Source organism: Nyctibius grandis, chromosome 1, assembly GCF_013368605.1.
Source record: "Nyctibius grandis isolate bNycGra1 chromosome 1, bNycGra1.pri, whole genome shotgun sequence".
NCBI lineage: Eukaryota > Metazoa > Chordata > Aves > Nyctibiiformes > Nyctibiidae > Nyctibius > Nyctibius grandis.
This window is the reverse complement of record NC_090658.1, coordinates 73055923-73082784: the sequence shown is the minus strand read 5'-3', so window position 1 is coordinate 73082784 and position 26862 is coordinate 73055923. Positions and strand designations below refer to the sequence as shown.

General features: G+C 38.3%; 1 protein-coding gene across 1 annotated transcript in view; it reads right to left on the bottom strand.

Annotated features, from left to right (window-relative positions):
* TBC1D32 (TBC1 domain family member 32) overlaps positions 1–26862 on the bottom strand; it is a 94888-nt gene that overhangs the window by 35302 nt on the left and 32724 nt on the right. The window contains exons 23-26 of the mRNA XM_068399071.1: positions 25286–25374; positions 14654–14776; positions 13127–13235; positions 12138–12231 (exon numbers count right to left, since the gene is read on the bottom strand). Coding sequence (XP_068255172.1) covers positions 12138–12231; positions 13127–13235; positions 14654–14776; positions 25286–25374 — 415 coding nt within the window. The remainder of the gene's footprint in view (positions 1–12137; positions 12232–13126; positions 13236–14653; positions 14777–25285; positions 25375–26862) is intronic.

Sequence of the window (26862 nt, the reverse complement as noted above, 5' to 3'; positions counted from 1 at the left end):
GAATCTAAAATAGAAAAGATAGGCAAAGATCCTCCATGAAATATCATTGGTTTAATAATAAAACCATGAGGTGGAAGCACTGTTTTGTAGAACATGAAATGAAGCATGATAAACCAGCAACATAACAGTGTTCCATAGAGAATTTCTGCTTCTTTCTGTACAGAGGTTTCCTTCAGATGCTTCTACTATGGACATATATTATGGCATATCTGTGTATGCCTTCAGGTTGCTAGGCATACCTATCACTTAAATTTTGCAAAAATACGTGGGGCTGCCCATGCTAAGAGGATTCTTGTAATAGCTTTGCTGATAATCTCCAGCGTTTCCCAACTTTAGCACAAGGACTTAAAACTGGGACAAAAGGTTACACTAAAAGCATACTTTTGCTGTCGCTGAAATGTCACCTTGCCAGTTTTGCATTAATATTTAGAGAAATTTAGAATTTTAAACTGAGTTTTCTGAAGAATCTAGATGCACCCAACATGCTTCAGTCCAGGGCCACAGGCTCTCTGTTGGTGCTGTCAGAGGCTGCAACAACATAATTCAGGCATTTTCTAACTTCTGAATGCTTGACTTTTTACCTGAGCACTATCAAAACAAAGTCTTTTGGTACAACTGTTATATATGAGGCATAAATGTATCAGATAATGTTTTTCATTATACGTTCAGCTTGCTTATCAAACAAATTTGCAGAACAGTTTACAAAAAAATCTTTATGATGATTCCTTTTAAATGCAAAGAAAGAATTTCAAAGATTGCTCCTTACTGTTACTTTTACCTTGTTATTAAAGATACATTCTCTCTTTCCAATAGGGAGACATGCCTTCAAAATTAAAATTGCCATTGATGCAATGACAAAAGGACAGTAAGTATGTTCTCTTCTCTCTTGGCTAAAAGTGATTTTTTTTTCCTCTATTTTCTACTAAGTTAGAGGAAATTACACATACTTTACCAGTTTTCTAAAATAAAATATCACAGGCTGAGGCAGTAAATTTCACAACTAGCTGAGTCTCACAGAGGTTTGAAAACAGAAGAACCATAGCGACAAATGTAGAACCAGCATGTGTAACCATACATGAAAATGTCAAGTTGGCTTTCAACAATATGATGTCTGTACTTAAAGCCTTAAGAATTTTTTCTTTAAATCAAACATCTTCTGCAACCAAAATGTCTAACTTGGAATTTACACTGAACAAATGAATATTAGCAAGCTACCATGATGCATGATGACACAGCACACTGAATAATATATGCAAGGTAGCAATTAAAAGAATGCATACATATGCTTTGGCAAATCAAAAAAGGAAATAACTTTCTTCCCATATGCAATATTTGTTAAAAAATGCTAACATATTGGGAAGCGCTGACTGTTCAAGTTCTATTTTTCTGAAGGCAGAACAAATTTCAAGTTCAAATGCCAAGTCATTTCATAAAGTGATCCTATGTAAGATAAAACTGATCAAACTCAGTTTTCTAACAGAAAATCCTGACCCTACAAAATGGAAACAATCAATTAGACTGCCTCTCCTCAGGCAGCTTGGTTCCCAGAGTACTTGATGCTGCTGTGAAATATTTTCTGGCCAAGTTCAGGGGAAAAGTAAAGGTGGTATCTCTAATAAGGTAAATGCACATCCACTCACTCTAGCTGTGCACACTCCCTTTGCTACGGGACCATGCAGTTCTCATCATTATGAAAGGATCATAGCCTACCCTACTACTATTAACTATTCACTAAGGTGATGAAGGTTCTTCATACCTTGCAAACTCTCCGTTGTTCTGTTTCTACATTTTAGAAAAAAAACACTATAGAAATGAATTCTGTCATGCAAAGAGAGTTCTGATTAAAGATTCAACAACTGTTTGAGCCAGTCTACAGCTATTTAAAACACTTGCTGTTACTTTTACTTCTTTAGAATATTTCAGTATTCAGTTTTCCAACAAAACTTAATTGTTTCCACAAACAAAATACTATTTTCAAATTATCTTATTCTTTTAAGGTTATTATAATACTTTCAACAGAATTACGATATAGCATATAATTTATTTTAAGCTGGTCCAAAGACCTTAATGATTTATAATCAGTAAATGGTATCCCTGCCACTAGAATTTATTATATGACACATAGTATTTCAAAAAAAAGCTGATTATAGTAACTTAATTATTATAATTAATAATTATTCCAAATTAATTAACATTAAATTCCTTTGTCATCCTCAAATAACTAAATCCTCAGTTAGTATCTTTCCAAATAGCATGCACTGATGCTTCGAACAGCTTATGTGGGTATTAAAATTTAGAAGGACTTACTCTTACAGTCTTATCAGTAGGATTTCTAGTTCTTTCTCTGACCTTTTCTGCTATTTCTATAACAGGTGAAGGTTGAAGAAAATCTCAGAACTGCAAAGCAACACTCCTCTACAAGTTAAACAGCTATTTTACTTCCTAAAGGACTGCAGCAATTCAGTTTGGCAGATGAGGATCAGAGACTCAAGCTGAGATTTAATCAGTCAATTTACCAGAGACCAGGGTGAAATTTTGATTCCTCTGAAGGAAATAAAACTACTAAAAAAAATCCCTCAATAATTTCAAGAAAGTAGGACTTCAAGACCATGGGCCATACATCTCTGCTGCCTCCTCCTTGCTTTTTGATTTGACCCCTATTTTTCTTTGCACAGTTTGTCTCTCTAATATTCTTCCTTTCCCGCAGGTTTTACAAAAATAAATCTTTATTTTGTGATTGCTGAAATGCGCACATGCTAGTATCCGGCAGTGTCAATGCATTCATAATTGTACTGTTTAAACATGTAACCTTTTACAATGTTAATTTAAGCTCCAACAATAGGATAAGGAAATAAAGATTACAGTATTACAGTCTTTTCTGAAATTTTGACAAAAACCACGGATCACCGTATTTGCCTTAAGGTTCCTCTGGGAAGGCAGCCTTTAACAAAAATCACAGAATCACAGAATCAACCAGGTTGGAAGAGACCTCAGGGATCATCGAGTCCAACCGTTGCCCTGACACCACCATGTCAACTAGACCATGGCACTAAGTGCCATGTCCAATCTTTTCTTAAACACATCCAGAGATGGTGACTCCACCACCTCCCTGGGCAGCCCATTCCAATGTCTAATAACCCTTTCTGAAAAGAAATTCTTCCTAATGTCCAACCTGAACCTCCCCTGGCGAAGCTTGAGGCTGTGTCCTCTTGTCCTATCGCTAGCTGCCCGGGAGAAGAGGCCAACTCCCACTTCACTACAACCTCCCTTCAGGTAGTTGTAGACTGCAATAAGGTCACCCCTGAGCCTCCTCTTCTCCAGGCTAAACAACCCCAGCTCCCTCAGCCGTTCCTCGTAGGTCAGACCCTCCAGACCCTTCACCAGCTTGGTTGCCCTCCTCTGGACTCGCTCCAACACCTCAACATCTTTCTTGAAGTGCGGGGCCCAGAACTGGACACAGTACTCAAGGTGCGGCCTCACCAGTGCCGAGTACAGAGGGACGATCACTTCCCTAGACCGGCTGGCTACACTATTCCTAATAGAGGCCAGGATGCCATTGGCCTTCTTGGCCACCTGGGCACACTGCTGGCTCATGTTTAGCCGGCTGTCGATCAGCACCCCCAGGTCTCTTTCCACCGGGCTGCTTTCTAACCACTCTTCCCCCAGCCTGTAGAGCTGCATGGGGTTGTTGTGGTCGAAGTGTAAGACCCGGCACTTGTTCTTGTTGAACCTCATGCTGTTGGTCTTGGCCCATCTATCTAACCTGTCCAAATCCCTCTGTAGGGCCTTCCTACCCTCCAGCAGATCGACACTGCCACACAGCTTGGTGTCATCTGCAAATTTGCTGAGGGTGCACTCAATCCCTACGTCTAGATCATCTATAAAGATATTGAACAGCACCGGCCCCAGAACTGAGCCCTGGGGAACACCGCTAGTGACCAGCCGCCAGTTGGACTTTGCCCCATTCACCACCACTCTCTGGGCTCGGCCATCCAGCCAGTTTTTAACCCATTTAAGAGTCCACCCATCCAAGCCCCGGGCAGCCAGTTTGTCCAGGAGGATGCTGTGGGAGACAGTGTCGAATGCCTTACTGAAGTCTAGATAGACTACATCCACGGCCCTGCCCTCATCTACTAAGCGGGTCACTTTGTCATAGAAGGAGAATGGAACTTAAGCAACTTCAAATATGTACTAAATATAACTAATGCAGACACGTATATGCAAGCCTGCAAAAAGTCTAAAGAGACAAAATGCAAGAGTAAATACTATCAGTAAAATATGAACTACCTACTTATCACAACTGCCAAGTCAACACAATTTCCATTTCTGTCATCAGAATAGAGACAGGCAAGCAACCTACTGAAAACAAGAACTCATTTTTACATAACCAATGGATTTTTTCCCCCAGTCAAGAAGGATACAAGACCTAGGATCCTCAGCGAGCTCACAGGAATGTTCAAACTCAGATGACACAGAAATAAGCTTAAGATCCATGCAACCAACACACTATAGCATAACCATGTATTTAATGTATCCATCACATACTGTAATTGGTATCATATTGTGGCAACTCACAGTACCTTTTTTTTCTTCCAGCTAAACTATTCACTTAATAGCTTATCATTAAACATGGACTACCACTTCCTCCAGCAGGTCTTCACAGTACAAAAAAAGAGAACCTTGGGGGGTTTTTTGAATGAAAATTGCTTCCAGAAAACTCATGACACTAAACAAATGCCAGCTCACTTTCACAAGTTAGTAAGCAACTATAACTTGCCCAACAGTATTAGCATGCATCTGGAACTCCAACTTCCAGACAGTCCTGGGCTATGCATATTGCTTGTTACTGAGGGTGGGCTTCCACACTATTGCTAGAGGTGTTCTGAACACATGCCAAAGCCAAAAGAGAGAAGTCCTGCTCTTCTTTCTTCTCTTTTCTAGTAAGTGACTAAATGGGTTCACTAGTTATCCTAGATTAATGATTTGAATTAATTTTTTTTCTGGAATAAATGACAGAACTGCTGAAGGAAGTGAAGGACAGAAGGTGAGGGAACAGAGGAAGACAAAAAAAAAATGACCAGCAATAGAAAGAAAAGAAAAAGTAAGGAAAGAAATGAGTAAGACCTTCCTCTTCTGATGATGGTGAGCTTATGCTCAAACATAACAAGAAATCATACCCTAACAGTGTGATTGAAGAGAACCTTATGTCAATTTAATTAATTTGCTGCAGTCCTGTCTTCTTTCTCATATGTGGTTGTACTGCGCTTGCATGGCAAGGTCTTGGTAGCCAGGGGGCTACAGGGGCGTCTTATGTGAGAAGCTGCTAGAAGCTTCCCCTATGTCCAATAAAGCCAATGCCAGCCAGCTCCAAGATGGACCCGCTGCAGGTCAAGGCCAAGCCCATCAGCGGTAGCACCTCTGAGATAACATAGTTAAGAAGGGGAAAAGTTGCTGCGCAACAGCAACTGCAGCCAGAAGAGAGGAGTGAGAATATGTAAGAGAAACAACTCTGCAGGCATCAAGGTCACTGAAGAAGAAGGGGGAGGAGGTGCTCCAGGGACCGGAGCAGAGATTCCCCAGCAGCCCATGGTGAAGACCATGGTGAGGCAGGCTGTCCCCCTGCAGCCCATGGAGGTCCACAGTGGAGCAGATATCCACCTGCAGCCCCTGGAGGACCCCACACCGGAGCAGGTGGATGCCTTAAGGAGGCTGTGACCCTATGGTAAGCCCATGCTGGAGCAGGCTCCTGGCAGGACCTGTGGCCCCGTGGAGAGAGTAGCCAATGCTGGAGCAGGTCTGCTGGCAGGACTTGTGACCCCGTGGGGGACCCACGCTGGAGCAGTTCGTGAAGAACTGCAGCCTGTGGGAAGGACTCACGTTGGAGAAGTTCATGTAGGACGGTCTCCTGTGGGAGAGACCCCACGCTGGAGCAGGGGAAGAGTGTGAGGAGTCCTCTTGCTGAGGAGGAAGGATTGGCAGAGATGTGTGATGAACTGACCACAACCCCCGTGCCCCATCCCCCTGTGCCTCTGGTGGGGAGGAGATAGAGGTAAGCGGGAGTAAAGTTGAGCCTGAAAAGAAGGGTGGGGTGGGGGGAAGGTGTTTTAAGATTTAGTTTCTATTTCTCATTATCCTACTCTGATTTGATTGGTAATACATTAAATTAATTTTCTCCAAGTTGAGTCTGTTTTGCCCGTGACAGTAATTGCTGAGTGATCTTCCTGTCCTTATCTTGACCCACGAGCCTTTCATTATATTTTCTCTCCCCTGTGCAGCTGAGGAGGGGAGTGATAGAGCTTTGGTGGGCACCTGACATCCAGCCAGGGTCAACCCACCACAGTGGTTACATTTTGCCATCGCATCCCTTCCTTTGTGCTAGCAGTGGTTGCTTTGTGTAGCGTTGTCAAAAATACTTATGAAGGTATGGAACTGCACTATAAATAACCTACAGTTACCTGCATGTATGAAATCTGAAGCACCACATCATAACTTTCTGCAAGATTAAACTGATCTCACTCCCTAAAAGATGCTGCTTTATAATTCTTCAAATATTCTTCAGCTAGCTTTTGTCTCTCTAAAAGCAGGTTTGTTTGACTGGAATGTGGTCATGGATGGCTATGTCCTGTTCAGGAAAGACAGGCCAGTAAGGAGAGGTGGTGGAGTTGCTCTTTATGTGAGTGAGCAGCTAGAATGTATTGAGTTCTGTCCAGAGGCAGATCAGGAGCGAGTTGAGAGTTTGTGGGTGCGAATTAAGGGGCAGGCTGGCAGGGGTGATACTGTTGTGGGTGTCTATTACAGGCCACCGGATCAGGATGAGGAGGGTGATGAGGCCTTCTACAGGCAGCTGAGAGCAGTCTCTCAATTACAGGGCCTGGTTGTTGTGGGGGATTTCAACTACCCTGATATTTGCTGGGAGGCCTACTCAGCCAGCCATCCCCAGTCCAGGAGGTTCCTCCAGTGCATTGATGGTAACTTTCTGATGCAAATGGTGGATGAGCCAACTAGGAGAGGAGCGCTGCTGGATCTGATCCTCACTAACAAGGAGGGTCTGGTTGAAGAGGTGAAGGCTGAGGGCAGCCTTGGTTGTAGCGACCATGAGATGGTAGAGTTCAGGATCTCATGTGGCAGGAACAGAATAGCTAGCAGAATCACAACCCTGAACTTCAGGAGGGCCAACTTTGGCCTTTTCAAGCAATTGCTAGGGGAAATCCCATGGGACAGGGTACTAGAAGGTAAGGGGGCCCAAGATAGTTGGTTAGCATTCAAGGACTGCTTCTTCCGAGCTCAAGATCAGAGCATCCCAGCAGGTAGGAAGTCAAGGAAGGGTAGCAGGAGACCTGCATGGTTGAACAGGGAACTGCTGGGCAAACTCAAGTGGAAGAAGAAGGTGTACAGATCGTGGAAGGAGGGGCTGGCCACTTGGGAGGAATATAAGTCTGTTGTCAGAGGATGTAGGGAGGCAACTAGGAAAGCTAAGGCCTCCTTGGAATTAAACCTTGCAAGAGAGGTCAAGGACAACAGAAAGGGCTTCTTCAAATACATTGCAGGTAAAGCCAACACTAGAGGCAATGTAGGCCCACTGATGAATGAGGTGGGGGCCCTGGAGACAGAGGATAAAAAGAAGGCGGAGTTACTGAATGCCTTCTTTGCCTCTGTCTATACTGTTGGAGGCTGTCCTGAGGAGCCCTGGACCCCTGCGGCCGCAGAAGAAGTCAGGATAGAGGCGGAATCTGTCTTGGTTGATGAGGGCTGGGTCAGGGACCAATTAAGCAACCTGGATGTCTATAAATCCATGGGCCCTGATGGGATGCACCCACGGGTGCTGAGGGAGCTGGCGGAAGTCATTGCTAGGCCACTCTCCATCATCTTTGCTAAGTCATGGGCAACAGGAGAGGTGCCTGAGGACTGGAGGAAAGCAAATGTCACTCCAGTCTTCAAAAAGGGCAGGAAGGAGGACCCGAGTAACTATAGACCAGTCAGCCTCACCTCCATCCCTGGAAAGGTGATGGAGCAACTTGTTCTTGGTGCTGTCTCTAGGCACATCAAGGATAGGGGGATCATTAGGGGCACTCAGCATGGCTTCACCAAGGGGAAGTCTTGCTTAACCAACTTGATAGCCTTTTATGAGGATGTTACCCGGTGGATAGATGATGGTAAAGCTGTGGATGTGGTCTACCTCGATTTCAGGAAAGCGTTTGACACGGTCTCCCACAGCATCCTCGCAGCTAAACTGGGGAAGTGTGGTCTGGATGATCGGGTAGTGAGGTGGATTGTAAACTGGCTGAAGGGAAGAAGCTAGAGAGTGGTGGTCAGCGGGACAGAGTCCAGTTGGAGGTCTGTGTCTAGCGGAGTTCCGCAAGGGTCGGTTCTGGGACCAGTTCTATTCAATATATTCATTAATGACTTGGATGAGGGATTAGAGTGCGCTGTCAGCAAGTTCGCTGATGACACAAAACTGGGAGGAGTGGCTGAGATGCCGGAAGGCTGCGCAGCCATTCAGAGAGACCTGGACAGGCTGGAGAGTTGGGCAGGGAGAAATTTAATGAAATATAACAAGGGCAAGTGTAGAGTCCTGCATCTGGGCAAGAACAACCCCATGTACCAGTACAAGTTGGGGGCAGAGCTGTTGGATACCAGCGTAGGGGAAAGGGACCTGGGGGTCCTAGTGGACAACAGGATGACCATGAGCCAGCCAAGAAGGCCAATGGCATCCTGGGGTGTATTAGAAGGGGTGTGGTCAGCAGGTCGAGAGAGGTTCTCCTCCCCCTCTACTCTGCCCTGGTGAGGCCGCATCTGGAGTATTGTGTCCAGTTCTGGGCCCCTCAGTTCAAGAAGGACAGGGAACTGCTAGAGAGAGTCCAGCGCAGAGCCACGAAGATGATTAAGGGAGTGGAACATCTCCCTTATGAGGAGAGGCTGAGGGAGCTGGGTCTCTTTAGCTTAGAGAAGAGGAGACTGAGGGGTGACCTCATTAATGTTTATAAATATGTAAAGGGCAAGTGTCAAGAGGATGGAGCCAGGCTCTTCCCAGTGACATCCCTTGACAGGACAAGGGGCAATGGGTGCAAGCTGGAGCACAGGAGGTTCCACTTAAATTTGAGGAAAAACTTCTTTACTGTAAGGGTGACTGAACACTGGAACAGGCTGCCCAGAGAGGTTGTGGAGTCTCCTTCTCTGGAGACATTCAAAACCCGCCTGGACGCGTTCCTGTGTGATATGGTCTAGGCAATCCTGCCCCAGCAGGGGGATTGGACTAGATGATCTTTCGAGGTCCCTTCCAATCCCTAACATTCTGTGATTCTGTGATTCTGTAAGACCTAGGAAAATTCATAAGTATTTTAGAAAACGTCAGAAATGTCACAAGCCCTTTCTCATCTGATTGTGTTTTGTGATAAAAGTGTTTTCCTGTGACTAAGAAACTAAGATCTGCAAATCCATGTGTGTCTTATTTAAAATCTAAATTTATAGATAATGAATAACCTGGTTATATTATATTTGACTTCTACATGAAAACAAATCCATATAAGGATATATATTTAGGAAAGCCGATGTACATTTCTGATAGACCTCTCCACTTATTTCGCTTTCATCTTTCATTAATTGAGTGGACTTCTTAAAGAGTGAAAGACAACAGGCTCAAACATGAATACTGAGCCAAAAATAAAAAGGAGGACAAGTCAAAGAAGTGCAAATGATGAAGACATTTATGTGAAACTATAAGGGATAATAGGAAAGCTAATATAGCTGGTTCCTTGACAGAGGAAGCTTAAAAAAAAAGTTTTTAAAAAGGAGAGACTGCTAGTTTCAGGCAGATATCCAAAAAAACATGGCTGGAAAGAAATCTGATTTGAAAAAAAAAAATAATCACAAACCAGAAACATGGCAGCATGTTCCCATTCAAGTTAGAGTATAAAGCAAAGAACAGTGGCTGAGATAAAACTTCAAAAGACTTTAAGAACATTATCAGAGAAGATTTTTGGTAGCAATTTTGGACTGGATGAGTCAGGAAGAGAGTAAGATTAATGAATGATGAGATGTCTATGTATATGGAAATGCTAAGCAGTGAACGCATCATTGCAGGACAATTACGGACACTATTCTTCAGTCACGTTCATCACCAACTCTCACAATTGCAGAGCTAGGAAAAGAAAAAGGAAAATAGACCTTCTGTGCAAATAGAAGAGTGAATATTACAGTTTAATACAGTTCTAAAAAGTTTAACTTTTAATAACCTACAGTGTAGTTAATGTTACAATACTAATACCCTTATAATCGGTTTTAACATACTAAAAGACTTGCATGACCTCTGTCTTTTCAGCATCAGCCAGTTCCAATTATTTCAGTCTATACTCGCATATCACATTTCAAAGTCATGATCCATAGCTGTGCTCTAGAATCCCTCAAACGTATCTATTTTCCTTAGATTGCAGTGCCCACGCTAGAGGTACTCCACCCAAGAACTCACAACCTTCAACCGACAAAGATCATCTTCTGTCTTGTATAAATGTAACTCACAGATCTTTCTCATAATCATATTTTTAACCTCTCTTGTGAAAGAGCACTCCTATCACTGCCATACTATAGTGCTGAAGAATACAGTTCAGATATTCCCCATCTTCTACTCATGCTCTTGATTTCTTTTTTACCAAGCACTAGAAATAGCAATTTATGAATTTCATTCTTTTCATTTCTGATCTATTTATTCCGATACTTTCTTTCAAAACAACTTACACATCCTGAAAGCTTCAGTCTGGCAAATCAGATATTCACAGTTTTGTGGAAGAATCTTTTTTTTGTATGAGAACTGAAACTGAACACTTTCCATGTTTTGTTTTCCTTTTTTTTTTTTCAAACAGCAAAACCAAAATATTGTTTGACTATGAAACTGTTCTGTTCATTTGTCAGTTATGTAGTCTTTTACTTCAGTTACCTTTAATATCAAAAATGCCATTTCAAATAAAAATATTTCAATACTTCATCAAACACATTTGCAAACCTTTGAAACTTCATTTCAGCAAATTTACTGTTGGTCAAAAAGTTTTACCGTAGCTTTCCTAGCTGGTTGTCATCCACAAAAGTGACAACCACAATCTCCATTCCATTATCCCACTTGTTAATGATGAGCAACAGAATTGCTCTGAACAAGAGAACAGAGAGGTTCTGTGGGATACAACAAAACATGCTTTTCCAATCCAAAAGCAATACTACCTGCCTCATTGAAGACATATTTAAAACAACTGGGCACCCACTTTACAGTGATTTGATTGCTCTCTTATGAAAAGTGCCTTGGGAAGCCTGGAACAGTATTACCAAAGTTAAGATACAGAAAACTCCCTTCTTGTATAACTACATGGCCTTTCTTCTTTTCAGAGAAGGAAATCAGCTTTTTTTTTTAGTTTTGTTTCTAGATATTTATAAATGGACTATTTTGTATTCTACAGTTAATGTAGAATTTCTATCACTTTTGAAAATCTATATCTGCTAAGGAAATTCACAAATAATTTCTAGTAAGTACAACTCAAGGATACAGTAAACATAAACAAAGAATGATTTATTTACTATAAACCATACATCAGATTCCTTTGCATTGTCTATGCAAATTAAAACCTTAAAATGGTTTCTCTGTAGGAATTAAACTGCTTTGCCTAGATAGTTCTTCACAGGATTCTCCAGTCTGCCCACATTCCAAACTGATGTTCAGTGTGGAAACCAACTATCCTAAACGCTGTCTATTTCACACACCACCAAGCTTTGTAAACACAGGGATGTGAATCATGAGAATAGTGTACAAAAAAATTGTAGCTTAACCATACTGTCTTGCTTCAGTTACTAGAGAGATGATATAAACACATCTCATGAGTCACTCACCGGAGATGAGCCAAAAGGTTAATCTTGAAGTTTGCATAAGAATTAGATTACTAAACAGAGCTTTGCAGATTGACAGTTGCACAAAGTCAGACAAGCAAAAGCAAACGAACTTATTTAGCTACAAATGCAGACAACAATAAAAAATCCTTAAGTACTTATGAGATTATAATCTGGGGGATGAGGGGGTGGAAGGCAAGAAGGAAAGAGAAAAAGAAAATCAACAGAGATGCTTGTTTGACATCTACACTGCTTGCATGCTTCGTATGTACCTTGTCTGAATTCAGCCTTCCTAGGAATTTCTGCAAGATAGCACTTTGGCAAAGGGAATGATGAAAACATTGGCCAAGGATATGGATCGCTGCCCTAGAAACAGGACCAGAAAGAAATTAATTTAGGAAAAGAATTAATAGCATTTGCTTGATTATCACACAGGTAAAGTTCCCAGAACTATTGCCTATGCACCAAAATTATGCTTGATAATACAATTTGCAATGAGATATTCCATAACTAAAAAAAAAACAGTTAAAGGATAAAAAAATCTAAAAAGCATTTCAGCCAAAATTTTTACAGTATATACCACTGACAGTTTTGATTTTAGTTTTTTTCAACTAAAGAGGAATTTGCAGTTTTTATAAAAATAACCACAAAACTTTATTTCCAATTTTATACATTGATCTAACTGTCTTTGTTGTGCTGACAGTAATCTGCATTTCATCTTTATGAGACTGAAAGCCAGTGAGAAGCAAAACATTTAAAGGAGCTGCTTAACAAATACTGTATTGTTATAACATTGATGAAAGCTCCAGGTATTAGATACTGCAGATAAAAATCCAAGCATGCAAAAAATAGCAAATATAAGGAAGATATAACAAATGGAAAGCTAATAAAGAAAACACAAGAATATATAAGTAAAAAATAGACAAATTGCATTCACTTTTATAGTAGGAAAAGTAACATTAAAATAGAGCGATATAAACATTTCATCTGAATCTGATGTATCCTAGGTACATGCCAAACCCCAGATAGTGGGAACAATGTATTTTTTCAGTGTATCGCTTCTTAAAAATTTTAACCCTTCATAAAGCTAAAGCTGGACTTGTATTTCTTAATGTTAAATCATTCGATGATCCCAGAGGTCTCTTCCAACCTGATTGATTCTGTGATTCTGTGATTTTCCACATGCTGAATTATCAGCAAATATGTTCAATTAATGAAGGCAGGAGTTCTGGAAAGAGAGACTTAAATTTTAGATTCTAACCTTATCTAGTACTCTCAAAGGCAAAATCCTTTCCTGTGGTCCTCCAATCAGATTTATCCTTACAAGAACATGGTTTCTCTCCACTGACAGACCATCAATTATGAAATCTCTGGGGAAAAAAAAAGAAACAAAACCTGAAAAACTCCAAAAATCAGAACCATTTTGATTTACCAACTGTTTAATTCAGAAAACGTTAATGAGCAAGGATACCTTGAGAGAAATACTGGAGTTAAAACACAACCTGTAAAGCACATAGGCATAAAGAAATAAAACAGAAACATGAAGTATTTTGAGATGTCTGCAAGCGTTATCCTAACTTTGTACTTCTCTACCTACTACTGATTGGAAACATCTGATCAATTACTGGACACAAAAGAGTAGAAAACTTCGCAAGCTTTGTTATGCCCACATGCTCAGTAATTAGGGCAGAGACAGTTTATGGACCATCAAAACTTGCTCCTTATTTGGCTTACCAGCAAATTTCTGCTGTCACAAACAAGCAGAGCTATTCATAACTTTACACATAGCCAACTTGCTGTCTGAAGTTACTGTGTAGCACAAGATACAAATTTTTTTAAAAGGAATAAAAATCAGTTTTTATAACTATGTTTCTTACAACTTTGTTTCTTAGTAAGGAAACGGTAGGTTTCATCCTCAAATGGTATATAACAATCACCTATACCTGCTGAGATTTCACCCATACTGTTTGATTCAAACTCTGTTCTGGTCCCATATAGCAAACAGCAAGAGGAAAGTTCTCAAAATTCAGCATGCTGAGAGAAAGGACAAAATGTCTGTGAGTAAATGACTGTCCACTTCTGTCCCAAAAATACACTTTTCCTTTTGAAAGGATACATTGTGCAGTTTTATTTAGAAGTGAGCAATGGGAAGTCACAGAAGCTGGAGAGTTGACTAAATTATAAATAAATTAAAAAAAGCAAACCCCAGAAAACCAAAGGACTGATGATGCCTTTAATTCATAAACATTAAAACAATACCCTAACTTTATATCATATGCATAGCATAAAAGAATAATATAAAATAAAAAGGAATATTTACATCTACAGAATTTGCACTTCTTTTTTTTAAGAAATACCTTAAGATTAACACAAATGAAAATGAGAAAAATATTTGCTTTTTTATTTCTTAAAATTTTGAGGTGGACACAGGAAAAAGAACAAGACTGTTGTATCTTTTCATAATTTAAGATTGATGACAAACCTGCATGTAAGTAAATTTATGCACATTAGAAGCCAACTTGAGTGAGAGCATTTGTATGTTTAAAGCCACTAAGGTATTCATGTATTTCTTCTCAGGAGAAAAGTTTGATAGCTAAAACAACATTTACATCATAGAATCATAGAACTGGTTTGGTTGGAAAAGACCTTTAAGGTCAAGTCCAACCGTTAACCTAGCACTGCCAAGCCCGCTACTAAACCACGTCCCTAAGCATCACATCTACTCGTCTTTTAAATATCTCCAGGGATGGTGACTCAACCACTTCCCTGGGCATCAGTCACTTCTTACCCTGGTCCTTCTGAAGTTTCTGTGACATTTTCCTCCTGAGCAGTTAGTAAAACTTCTGACACCTTATACTGAGTCTCCAAGAGTAAAAGGGTATTGAGCTCACAGCATAGCACATTTAACAACCTGCAGAAGGACACATCGAAATGATAGCACATCAGTCAGGAATCCAGTAATGCAGAGTAAGACAAAGGTGAACATGTTTATGAGATCTGAAAATGGAAATTTAAAACAAAACCAGACCTTGAAGTGTCTGAAAAATACCCACACAGAACTGGGTCAGGAACACTCATATCCTTTTTAGCCACTCAAGTGGCACAACCTTGAGCAAACAGGGAACGGTTCCCAACAGATTTTTCATGTGCACTGAACAATCAGAGAAATATTCACTGGTCAGCTCAGTCTGCTTTTGAGTTTATATCACAGAATAACAAAAGTGACACAGACTTAAGACAACATTCCGTGTGAAATGTGAAGAAATTATACAATAATAGGCTGGTAAGGCAACTCAGAATCAGGTTGTCTGAAGCTGGGGGAAGGGAGGGAGACAAAAATACATCTTTCCTTTAGAAAGCAGGCTTTTAAGCAATTCTGTACAATCAAATTTAACACAGTTCAAAAGCAATAAAAGAATTAACATGTAACAAGAACAAATCTGCTGTTTTTTTTATTTCAGAGAAAGACAAAACAATAGTAAATGAAGTTAATAATCATAAGAGCACATGACAGCACATTACATACAAGTTTCTTTTATAACCTCAGGGCAAATTAACAGTGAAAGTACTCCAATATATTTCATGTAAATCTGACATAGGGCAATCCAAATCATATTACTTTTTTTTGAAAAAACTAATCTATTCACTCTAACACAGCAACAGCATAATTTCATTGAAGGTTTCCTGTTCATGGAAAATAATATGACTAAACATACTTGTTGCTATTTTTATTTTGTTTTATCACAGTCATAAAACACAACATAAATTAAGTCTGATCAGCATTATATTTTGCATTCGTATAAGACTTGATATGAACTAGAGAATACATATTGTTTGAAATTTGTAGTCTGTTAGTCAATGCTTATTTTCTTCCATGTAACTCCCAATATGCTTCTACTGACAACAGCAAAAATTCACAAGCCATCCTCTAGATAATTTAACACCTGCAAATTCACACAACTGTGGCCAAAGGTTAAACAGTCAAGACAATAATATGTCTTTTTCTTTTCCTTTTTCTGTTGTTTTTTTTTAATATAACTTGATCTGTCCATTTTCAGTCCTCTTCAAGTTTTAATTATTTCACGTTAACTATTTCCTGACATTGATTTGTTCTCAGTACTTTTCTAAATCACAGAAGAAATGACAGTTCAACTACATTTTTTTTATTATTATATAGAAGAAAAATCCACAAAAAGAGCACCGAAACCGTTATGAAGATGGACCATTTCTTTTGTTAAGTATAATGACTTCAAATGGCAAAAGAACCTGTTTCCAGCAATTAAAAACCACTTGGGAGAAGACTGATGGCTGAGAATGCTTATAGCATCTTCTCTGGTACACAAGGCAGAGCAAAAAAAAAAAAAAACACAACATAAGCAAATAAAATTAGGTAGAAGAGATAGTGGTAGGATAAATGACAAAATATGTGAGATCTAACACAAGTAGCCTCTGCTGAAGCATTCAAATGAAATTTTCATCTACATGGAAAAATCCATTAAAAAATGCTGTCACTGAAGTACAGATATTTGGTTAAAGGTAATATCCCATTGCTTTATCTTCCTATCAATACTATTTTAGTCACAAATCCAAAACACAGCACTGTGTGGGCTGCTATGAAGGAAATAAAATATAAAATTTCATGCTATAAGCAGAAGTCCATCCACCATAGGGAACAAAAGAAACTGGCACATCCCAAGTAATCTATACTGCAATCTCAGTAATATATGTGTTCAGGCAGTGTGCAATGGCTAACCAAACCTGGAATGCTTGCATCTATGCTGCCTATAAGGTGTTCCAGTGATGTGACCCTGAAACAGTGGGCTAACCTGGTCTTTAGGAAAAGGTTTTATTTTGGCTTGCGGTTACTGCCCTCTATAGATACAGGCATGACTGATTCAGGCCAGTGCAAAATACACAGCATGACATTTGTAGAGAGCTCAGCTATGGGACAAGGTAAGGTCTTTCTTTCTCTCCCAGGAATCAGTATTAGAAAACGTAAGCGGAAAAAAACGAGGACTGGTAACTCTTTGCAGTGGCAGGACCTCCTTCTTGCTAAATGAATACATATACCAACAGAGAAACCCAAAGCAAAATTTTCATTAAATAATTCCAGTGTCATTATCATGCGGGATGGCCTCAAAACATTTAACATCAGAGCCTACATTATCAATTTGATTTATTCTTTATTATGCTTTGAGTAACAGCCTGAGCTCCAATGAGAACACTGATCCAAACAGTGAGTGGCAATTCCTATCAAGTGTGCCAGACCGGTAAACAAAAGCAAACGGCTAGCGCAAAAAAAAAAAAAAAAAAAAAAAAAAAAAAAGCCAAAAGCTACATAATCAAGGGGCACTTGGAAGCTTCAGTCATGCAAAGCCTTGCACACTGCCTTTGCAGACTGAACAAAGGGCATTAGTGATAAGCAGAGAGAAGTGCCTCTGCATGTGGTCTTTCTAAAGAATCAAGGTTTTTATTGTCTCACTGAAGGCAATACTCATAGTGGTTTTGAAAAAGATGAGATCTTCTGGATACAGAGTATTTATCAATACCCTGAGTTACACTTCTGATGCCCAGGGCACTGGAAGCTACTACCTCAGGGCAATCATGTTTCTCCCAGTAAGAAAACTCAGGGACTGAGTGTTACAATGTTTTCCACATGAAAAGATTTTCAAAAGAGCACCTACAGCATTTTAGCTACCCAATGTACTTACAAATCACATGTAATGTGATTGCTAATGGTAAAAGAGTTTCCCTAGCTAAACAAAAATGCTTTTCATGAGCATCACTTGCCAGTCAAGCGGACTCAGAAGTGAAGCAGATTTTAAATTGCAGGAAGTGAAGTGTTTTAATTTCCCTCAGTGAAGTAAAGAAAAAAAACATCAACAAATAAGTGACATAATCCTACCACAGAATCTGATGTTCCTATTTTATTAATTAGAAATTGTTTTAAGTTAATAAACCTAACAAACTTCTACTAAGATATACACTAACAAAAAACTGAATTTACTGTATAACTACATGATGTAGAAGCATGCCAATATAATCCTGTTGCAAATCCCCATCACTGCTAATGTAGACTCTGTCCTCTTTTACCTTTGGATTATTAAACAGGGGTCAAAGATTTACAGGACACATGCAGTGTCAAGTGATCACTACTGCAGAAGTAGTATACATATCCATACATACATATCCAGCATGCACACTTGGAAGGAAGAGGTTTGTTTCCAAAGAACTGTGTATCACTTACTAAAACACACACTTAATAGAAAATGGGTCCTTAACTAATTATTAATTCAATCAATTCTCCTTATTTAATTGAAAAAGGTTTGTTAGAAAATAACTGGAGGACTACAGTCTTTCATGCTTCCATTGTAAGAATTCAAATCTGGTAGATTTGGAGGAAGAAATAAATAGTCAGGCTCAATTCCTCCCTTCTCTCACTATATTCCTCCCTCCCCTCAGAGGAGGAACTCTATGAATATGGCTTTCTTCTGTTCACAAAGACGTAAGGATGTTGAATGCCACAGGATGTGGCATGAGAAGGGTTTCTTCAGTACATCCAGCCAATGACATCATAAATGTTGTTGCAAGAGTACATGTACCAGCCAGTCATTCAAATGTTAGTGATCAAAAAGATTCATCAGTGATTAACGTTAGACAGTATATTTAAAACAAAGATATGTGGAAAACAAGACATATAGCCTTGTTTCTGGCTCTGCAAGAAAGATTGAAAAGAAAACATGAAATTAGTAAAAGAATGCCATGTTTTCTAAAGGGGAAACTGAATTTGTTTAAAACCAGTTTTAAATACAAAGTCTTGCTTCATCATCACCTTGCGGGGGTGATGGTTGATGAGAAGCTCAACATGAGCTGGCAATGTGCGCTTTCAGCCCAGAAGGCCAACCATATCCTGGGCTGCATCAAAAGAAGCGTGGCCAGCAGGTCGAGGGAGGTGATTCTGCCCCTCTTCTCTGCTCTTATGAGACCCCACCTGGAGTATTAAGTCCAGCTCTGGGGCCCCCAACATAAGAAGGACATAGAGCTGTTGGAGCGAGTCCAGAGGAGGGCCACAAAGATGATCAGAGGGCTGAAGCACCTCTCCTATGAGGACAGGCTGAGAGAGTTGGGGCTGTTCAGCCTGGAGAAAAGAAGGCTCTGGGGAGACCTTATAGCAGCCTTCCAGTACTTGAAGGGGGCCTACAGGAAAGCTGGAGAGGGACTTTTTACAAGGGCATGTAGTGATAGGATGAGGGGGAACGGTTTTAAACTGGAAGAGGGTAGATTTAGATTAGATATTAGGAAGAAATTCTTTACTGTGAGGGTAGTGAGAGAAGCTGTGGATGCCTCCTCCCTGGCAGTGTTCAAGGCGGGGTTAGATGAGGCTTTGAGTAACCTGGTCTAGCAGAAAGGTGTCCCTGCCTGTGGCAGGGGGTTTGGAACTAGATGATCTTTAAGGTCCCTTCCAACCCAAACCATTCTATGATTCTATGATTCTTCAATTTATAATGAATGAGATTTTAAAGAATTATATAAGAACACGTCCAAAAAGCTTCTGCTACTCATAATGCTCTTTAATAAAGAGGGGATAAATCTAAATAGCATGTTGATAGAATGGATCAGGATTCATATCTTCTGCCTTTGGAAAACAAGATAATTAATGAAGATTAAAGGAGCAATTAAAGATTGCTCCTTCCATTGTGTTGCAATCATTAAAATCACACTTTCTCTCCATTAACAATACACATAATGTAAGTACAATTAAAGGGAACAAATTATTTCATATGCTGAAGCTACCTCATTATTAAAATGCACTTATCTAAGAGGGTGGGTTTACAATGCAGATCAAAACACAACGGAAAAGAATGCAGAGGTGTTTATAATCTGTATTTCCTAAACCCACAAAGTTGTCTCTTGCCTGTCTTGTGCTTGTTCATGTCCCAGCTCCTGTAGGATTTAATTCATTCACCTTGATTTCACTGGAGTGCACTAGATGAAATTTTGACTAATACATACTGCTTTGAGGCAAATTTCAAGACGCTGATTGATTTTGATGTTAAAATAGTGTAAGGCATTTAAATTCTCTTTCCCAAATCTTTCTCTTACTAGTTTTGTAGGCCAGCAGAAATAGATACAATGCATTTTTATCATCTTCTGCACCCACTCAGCAAGTAAGAAAATGAGTATTATAAGAAAAAAACATATTCACTATTGATATTTTATATGACAAATAAAATGTGACTTAACAATGTCAAAATATTTATCATACAAATCTGAAAATAACAAGTTAATATTCTTTTTTTACCTGTTGCATGCTCTGTAGCTCTACAATCTTGAGGCTGATATCGATGAACACGTGACTTAGACTAGTATTTACAATTTTCTTAATTCCACAGAAACATAAATGTATTTAGAAGATTCACACAGAGCACTATAATAAATACTCCTTTTTCAGCCTTACCTTACACAGGCCTAAAATAAATCTATTTTTCATTGCAGTTCAAATTACGATTCCACAAAATAGGTTATCTTCAGATATCTCTAATGCTAAGCAAGCACATTCTGTCTTTAAAAATAAACAGTCCCAATTTGCATATCTGAAGGAAAAGTATTTTACTCTCAGAGCTTTTCAGGTATTTTCCTGCAGAAAGCCAAACTCTTGAACAGAGTGCTGTCCTTGCTGCTTGACGCCCACTAGTGTGAGGCGTTTCAGTGAACAAGTGTGGGGCTACCAAAGTTTTTTCTGATTCGGAATGTACATACAAAAGATCTTTTGACCTCTCAATATTTAGGAGTTTCATTGCCTTATGGCCAAAATAAACCACTGGGGAATAAAAGGAAAAAAAATTCAACAGTGGCATATGTATATAAGATAGCCAAAGAAAAAGGTTTTTTTTCCTCTTTAAAGTATTCAGATGCCTATTACTGACATACTATCATATATCCAAAAAAAAAAAAAAAAAAAGAGGAAAAAGCCTTTTTTCCAGGAACAATATATGTTATAAATGTACTCTGTTAAATGAGGGGAATTTTTGCAAAACTGCCTGTAGAGCAACTCTGATCCCCTCCCACTGCCCACAGTCTATGCCTATTCCCAGTAATGCTGTTTCTCCTGTTTTTTATGCAAGTCAACACTGACTGAGTATCTTTGAATTTATTTTGGAGTATTGATACTTTTTAGGGGCAAGGGGTTGGTCATTGAAGGTAAAAATTTGGTATTTTGCCACACTTTAATCCAGCTAACAACACAGTGTCACTAACATTCACAGAAAACTCAGTATCTGAATAGAGAGAACAGCAATATGTAAATGCTTGAATAATACTTTAGGCAGAGGCTTTGAAAATATATATTACCCATGTATTTTCTTGGCAGGCTGTAAAAACTCACAACTTGTGGATGTATTCACTATACTGAAATACTAGATAAGTTGCCTTGATACCATATAATTCATCAGTCTGAAAGAAAAAAGGTATGTTACTGCTTTTTATTTTCTCCAATACGGCAATTTGAATTCAGAATCTTCTAAAATAGAAAGACATTTGAGAATTTTTTCATCAGTTCCTGTGAACCCAGATTTCCAGGCTGCACAAAAGAGTGGCTGAGATGGCCTTCAGTGTTCTTTTATCAATCAATATTGGCTGATTGAGAGACTTCCTGTTTCTAAATAAGTACAAATCTTCTTTGAAGTTGAAAGTTGAACTCACAGTTTGAAAAATCTTTCTATACACCAGTTAGGAACTGTTTATATACTTCCACTTTTCTATTCTTATCTCCAGCTTCTTGCCTTTATTAATTAACAACAATAATTTTTTAAAAAATAAGTTGAAATGGACCTTCAAGCGAATAAATCTCATCCTAGCAGCACACAACAGCTGCAATTAAAGGAATACCAGATCAGTGTCTGTGAAACTTCTGAAGAAGAATCCTAGGCCAAGATATTTCCAAGAATTACAAAACAGATTCACACTAGGCTATAGCTTGCTGTGGAACTGAGTATTTTACCTTGATGACACAAGACCTAGTCTGTAGGAATGCACTCTAGGGAGCATTCTTTATAGACTGAGAGATATTGGTTATGCAAAACCATAACCAGCTTCCCTACGTTTTCCCTTTGATTTCTACTGCATGCACACTGCTTTTCAGAGAGGGCAAGCTTGAAAAGGAAAGTTGACAGCAAACCCTCTGCAGGACTGTCCTTCAAAATAATAGTTCAGAATTCATACTTATTCAAAATGAAAACAATCATCCACCAGAAAATGCAATATTAACATTAAGAAGAAATAGATACACGTGTGCTTTTTGGATTAAACAGACTGTGGAAATACCTATATATTTTAAGTTTCATATGTAGTTACACAGCTAGTAACCAATATAATTTTAAGTCACTGAAGCACAGTATACATATGAAGAAAAATGTAATTCTAAATTGCAGAAGTTGCTGAACATTCAAGTAAGCAAATTTGTAACTCTTTTGAACAATAAAAGTTGGTTACAGGACAGGACAAGGGGCAATGGGTGCAAGCTGGAACACAGGAGGTTCCACATAAATATGAGGAAAAACTTCTTTACGGTGAGGGTGACCGAACACTGGAACAGGCTGCCCAGAGCGGTTGTGGAGTCTCCTTCTCTGGAGACATTCAAAACCCGCCTGGACGCGTTCCTGCGTGATATGGTCTAGGTAATCCTGCTCCGGCAGGGGGATTGGACTAGATGATCTTTCGAGGTCCCTTCCAATCCCTAACGTTCTGTGATTCTGTGATTCTGTGACCCCAGAGTATAACCTGTAAGTTAAACCAAACTGCAGTTCAGCACTTAGCTCTGGGAGAGTAACATGTACAATGATACCCGACCAAACAAGAAAGTATATGGCTGTGTAGATCTGTGAATGATTAAAGAATGTGGGTTTGGCTGTACTATTGGTATTAAGTCTAGCAGAAAGAAATGTTTCTAGACAAATGTTTCACCAAAATAATTCAGTCATGCAATTGTATGGTTTTTCAATGCTGCAGTTACCATAAACATTTAAATTTTTTATTTATACATAGCAGCAAAGAGAAACGTAGATCTTTTGCTCTTTCTAATTAACTTTCTAAATTTCCAGATCTGTTAAAGCATCTGATATTATTTGATCTAACTTCTGCTGAATTTGGAATTCTTGATGGAATTTGGTCAAGGAGCAAACCAACTACACAAGGAAAGGTTTACTTTACAGAACACATTTGCAGTCAGCAGCGCTCATGGAAAAGCTCGTGGAACTTGGTTGCAAAAGGTATTTAAAATGAACTGTATACCTCTCATATTCAGGTAATATAGCTTAGGGTTTCTTGCAAGCCTTAATACTGTAAACAATACAGTAAGCATGACAAATTCCAGGAGCATCCAGAATTCTGGCATCATTTTAATAGAGAACTTTGAATAACTATGTAATAATAAAAATTCTCTTTGTGCAGGCAGTTGAATTAGCCATAATAAAAGGCTTATTATTCTCTATTATGTGCAAAAAAACATTTGTACAGCAAGACCCATATGTCATGAAAAACCATTTAATCAATAAGAAAACACAGTCTTATGTTATCTATGGTATATGCAGGCCCATAATAAAAACCCTAGAACTGCATCTTCCTTTCTTTTATAGAAAAGGCAATGAAAAGCAGGGGAGAAGGGAACAGGGCTTTTGAACAACAAAAAAAAGAGACTGAATCTTTTAAAAATGAAGTTAAATATGAGGTCCTAGGTATCACTGAGATTCCAAAAGTCCCTGCAGAACATGAAGCCTCTATTGAAAATTATATTTAAATGTTTTAAAAATTTTGCCTTTATCTGATTACTACTTAGTAAGATATTTACCACTTCTATGAGTAGGTTTCCGTACTGAAAATACTACTTAATCTTTTCTTGAAATCTGGCAGTTTGACTGGATTTTCACTTGGTTTTTGACTTTGTCAGTGTCCAGCAGAAAATGTCATTACCACAGTGAACTCTGGAGCTCATCTTATCTGTGTAACAATATAACTTCTTTTCCATGATTACAGATGAGCTTTTTACGTTGCTTATATGTGTAGTTATGGGTAGTTCTGTTGCTTCACAGGGTATAGGCCTTGTTAAAAATATTGTAAGCATTCAACACATCGTCAACACGTGATCCATGTATTTGTGTACCAGTCTCCGTCTTACAGCATGGGAGTCAACCATTGTATATGCAATCAGACTGAATAATTAATTTTTGCCTATACCTTACAAGGGTTCCTAATATCACTGTAGGAGAAATCTGTTCTTTTACCTTATGAAGGTAGAACAAAATCTAAAAACAAACTGTTATTTTAAACTGTAAAATATCTTACTTTCCATTATCCCTAACTAAATCAATGGCAGTTCTGTCAGGCTTTTTATGGAGTCAGTATAATCCTAAATGAAGAATAATATCTGATTTTTTGAATTTCATTTTAGGACTTCTCATTCCTATTCAACTAGTGATTTCCTTCAAAACAGCATTTATAACTTCTGATTTATATGACAAAATCATGTATCTCCCAACTCCACATTCTGCCACTGTACATCTCCTCTGTGCTCATCCCTATCAGCAAATTATACTGTATCTTATGGTTATTCATATATAGTATGAAATAATTTTACGGTGATATCAAAGTACAAATACAGCTGCAGAAAGCTAACGTTGCAGGATTTAATCAATTGGGCTCTATCTTGCCCAAGCAAGCTTATCAAAGTTTTCTATACTATGAAGTACAATCCAGCAGATCTTTTATTTCAATTGCACAAAATATGGTCATAACAAAAATACGAATTCAAGGATTTATATATTCAACTTGGGGAAACAGAAAAAAATGCAGAAACTAATTTCTATGTTAAAATATTATAAAGCACTTAATATTACAAAACATGAGCATGACAGTGTGAGCATATTTTAAGTGTTCCTTCAGGTTCTAGAAATATTTGGGATCAAATGGTACTCTCCTTCTCAAAATAAGTTTTGGTGAAATTGTCGATAATTAAACCAATACATTAAAAAAAAAAATAAGTACAGGGAGACTAGATAAACCAAACTGATATAAACATAGTAAAAAATACTTTGTTTATGTTGGTATTTTGGTATGGTTTTTTTATATAAACTACAATGGATGTACTACATGTTCTTTTCAATCAACTAGGCAAAATAACAACATGCAATTTCTATTACCGCTTATCATATTACAATATATCCATTTACAGGTAATAAGATTCAGTTCATTGCTATTCTCATTTTGTAGGCCATTTTTCATTTAATCTTATGTTAAAAAAAAGGGGAAATTTCACCTTCATGCATAATAAAAACCAAACAATGTTATCTTATCAGAAGCAACACATCCAAGCATGTTATATCCTATTTAGTTAATGTGACCAGAGAATAAAAAATTAGCATCTTACCTCAGACCAAAGATATGTGATTGTTCATAACTGAATAGGGAATGAATTTTAGCTTCTGAATTCAAAATTATAAGCCTGTCAATGATATCCTGCCAAAGACAGACAAATGTAAAAAACTCATGTATGATTTTATATTTTATGTACATAGTAGTTTCATATGGATGCCTACTATAAAATAAAACTTATCATTAAAATGCACATTGAAATTATTTCTGTAAGAAGAGGGGTTTTCCACCATAAAAGTCAATGGCAAAAAGAAACCACACAGGAGGTTAAGCGGGGGGCGGAAACTGTTAAAAAAAAAACAAAACACTGAACACACAAAAAGATCATAGCATATCAAGTATTATAGTTCTTATTTAGTATTAAACCACAATAAAAATGTTAAACTGTTTTTTGTATGTTTGAAATGCACCTATTTTAATGAAGAGAACAGCAAATCCTTTAGTATAACACTCTTTCTAACACTGGTTAGTACTACATGCTTCAAAACACAGCCATTTATTTTCAATGTAGCAAGGCTTGGCTTGGATGTTGAGGCTTACATCTTTCATCCTACAGCATCTCATTTAAGAGAAAACGATCTGTGGCTGCTTCCCACTTCTTCCACAAATCCATCCTAATTATCTTCCCCTCTAGTTCACTGCATATCCAAACTGCTTGTGAAGAAATAATTTCATTAAAGTTTAAGAAATGCATAAAAACATTCACTGATGTTATCATCTCAGAGACAGATTGCTGTGCTATGGTCAGAAGAAACAAACTACAAAGTCCTTATAGGCTTTATTTAATCTGGATTGAATCCAAACTTTTATTTTCTTCACATTTAAGAAGTATAGTCTCAGAGACAGCAGAGAGCGTTATTAGTCAACTCATTAGATCAATGAGTCATTTCAATATGATATGAGAGAAAAGTTGGGATCCATACTTTCATAAAATCAACCAAAGCTCTGTTCTTCAACAGCGAGAAAAGCAAACATCCCAAGTAAAACTCCCAGAAGCAGAAAAAAAAAAAATCTAGAACTTGTCAAAGTAAACTGTCCTCATAAAATGCCTTCTTATTTAAAATACAGTGAAACCATATTTTCCCTATTAGATTTTTTTGCGCAGTAGGGGAGAGGGCTGTCAAGAATGTATTTTTTCCACATAGTATGTTCACAATAAAATTCACAATAAAGCAATTCAACTCAGATCTCAAGGCTGTTCATAAAATTGGTAATGCAAGCAATTGATTTGTTTGGGGTTTACAGCTTTTTAGATATTTGCACGTGCAAAGAGTTAAATGCCAAGGGATATTTCTCTGGCAACAAACTCCTCCTTGCATCTACACATCAAAGCTTGGAGCCTGTAGAAAGAGCAGGCACAGAGAGAGGACTATTGAGAAAGCAGACCAAGCTGTGATTTGGGATATTAGGAAGGAAGACAGTTAACAAGGTCCAACACAAGGTCCGATCAGAAAAATGTGCAGTTAAGTCTGCACTGCTCAACTACAGAGCATAGCTTAAATATTACAGGTAGGATGTCATCTACTTCAAATACCTAAGATACACTATATAAATATAAGATTGTCCATAATC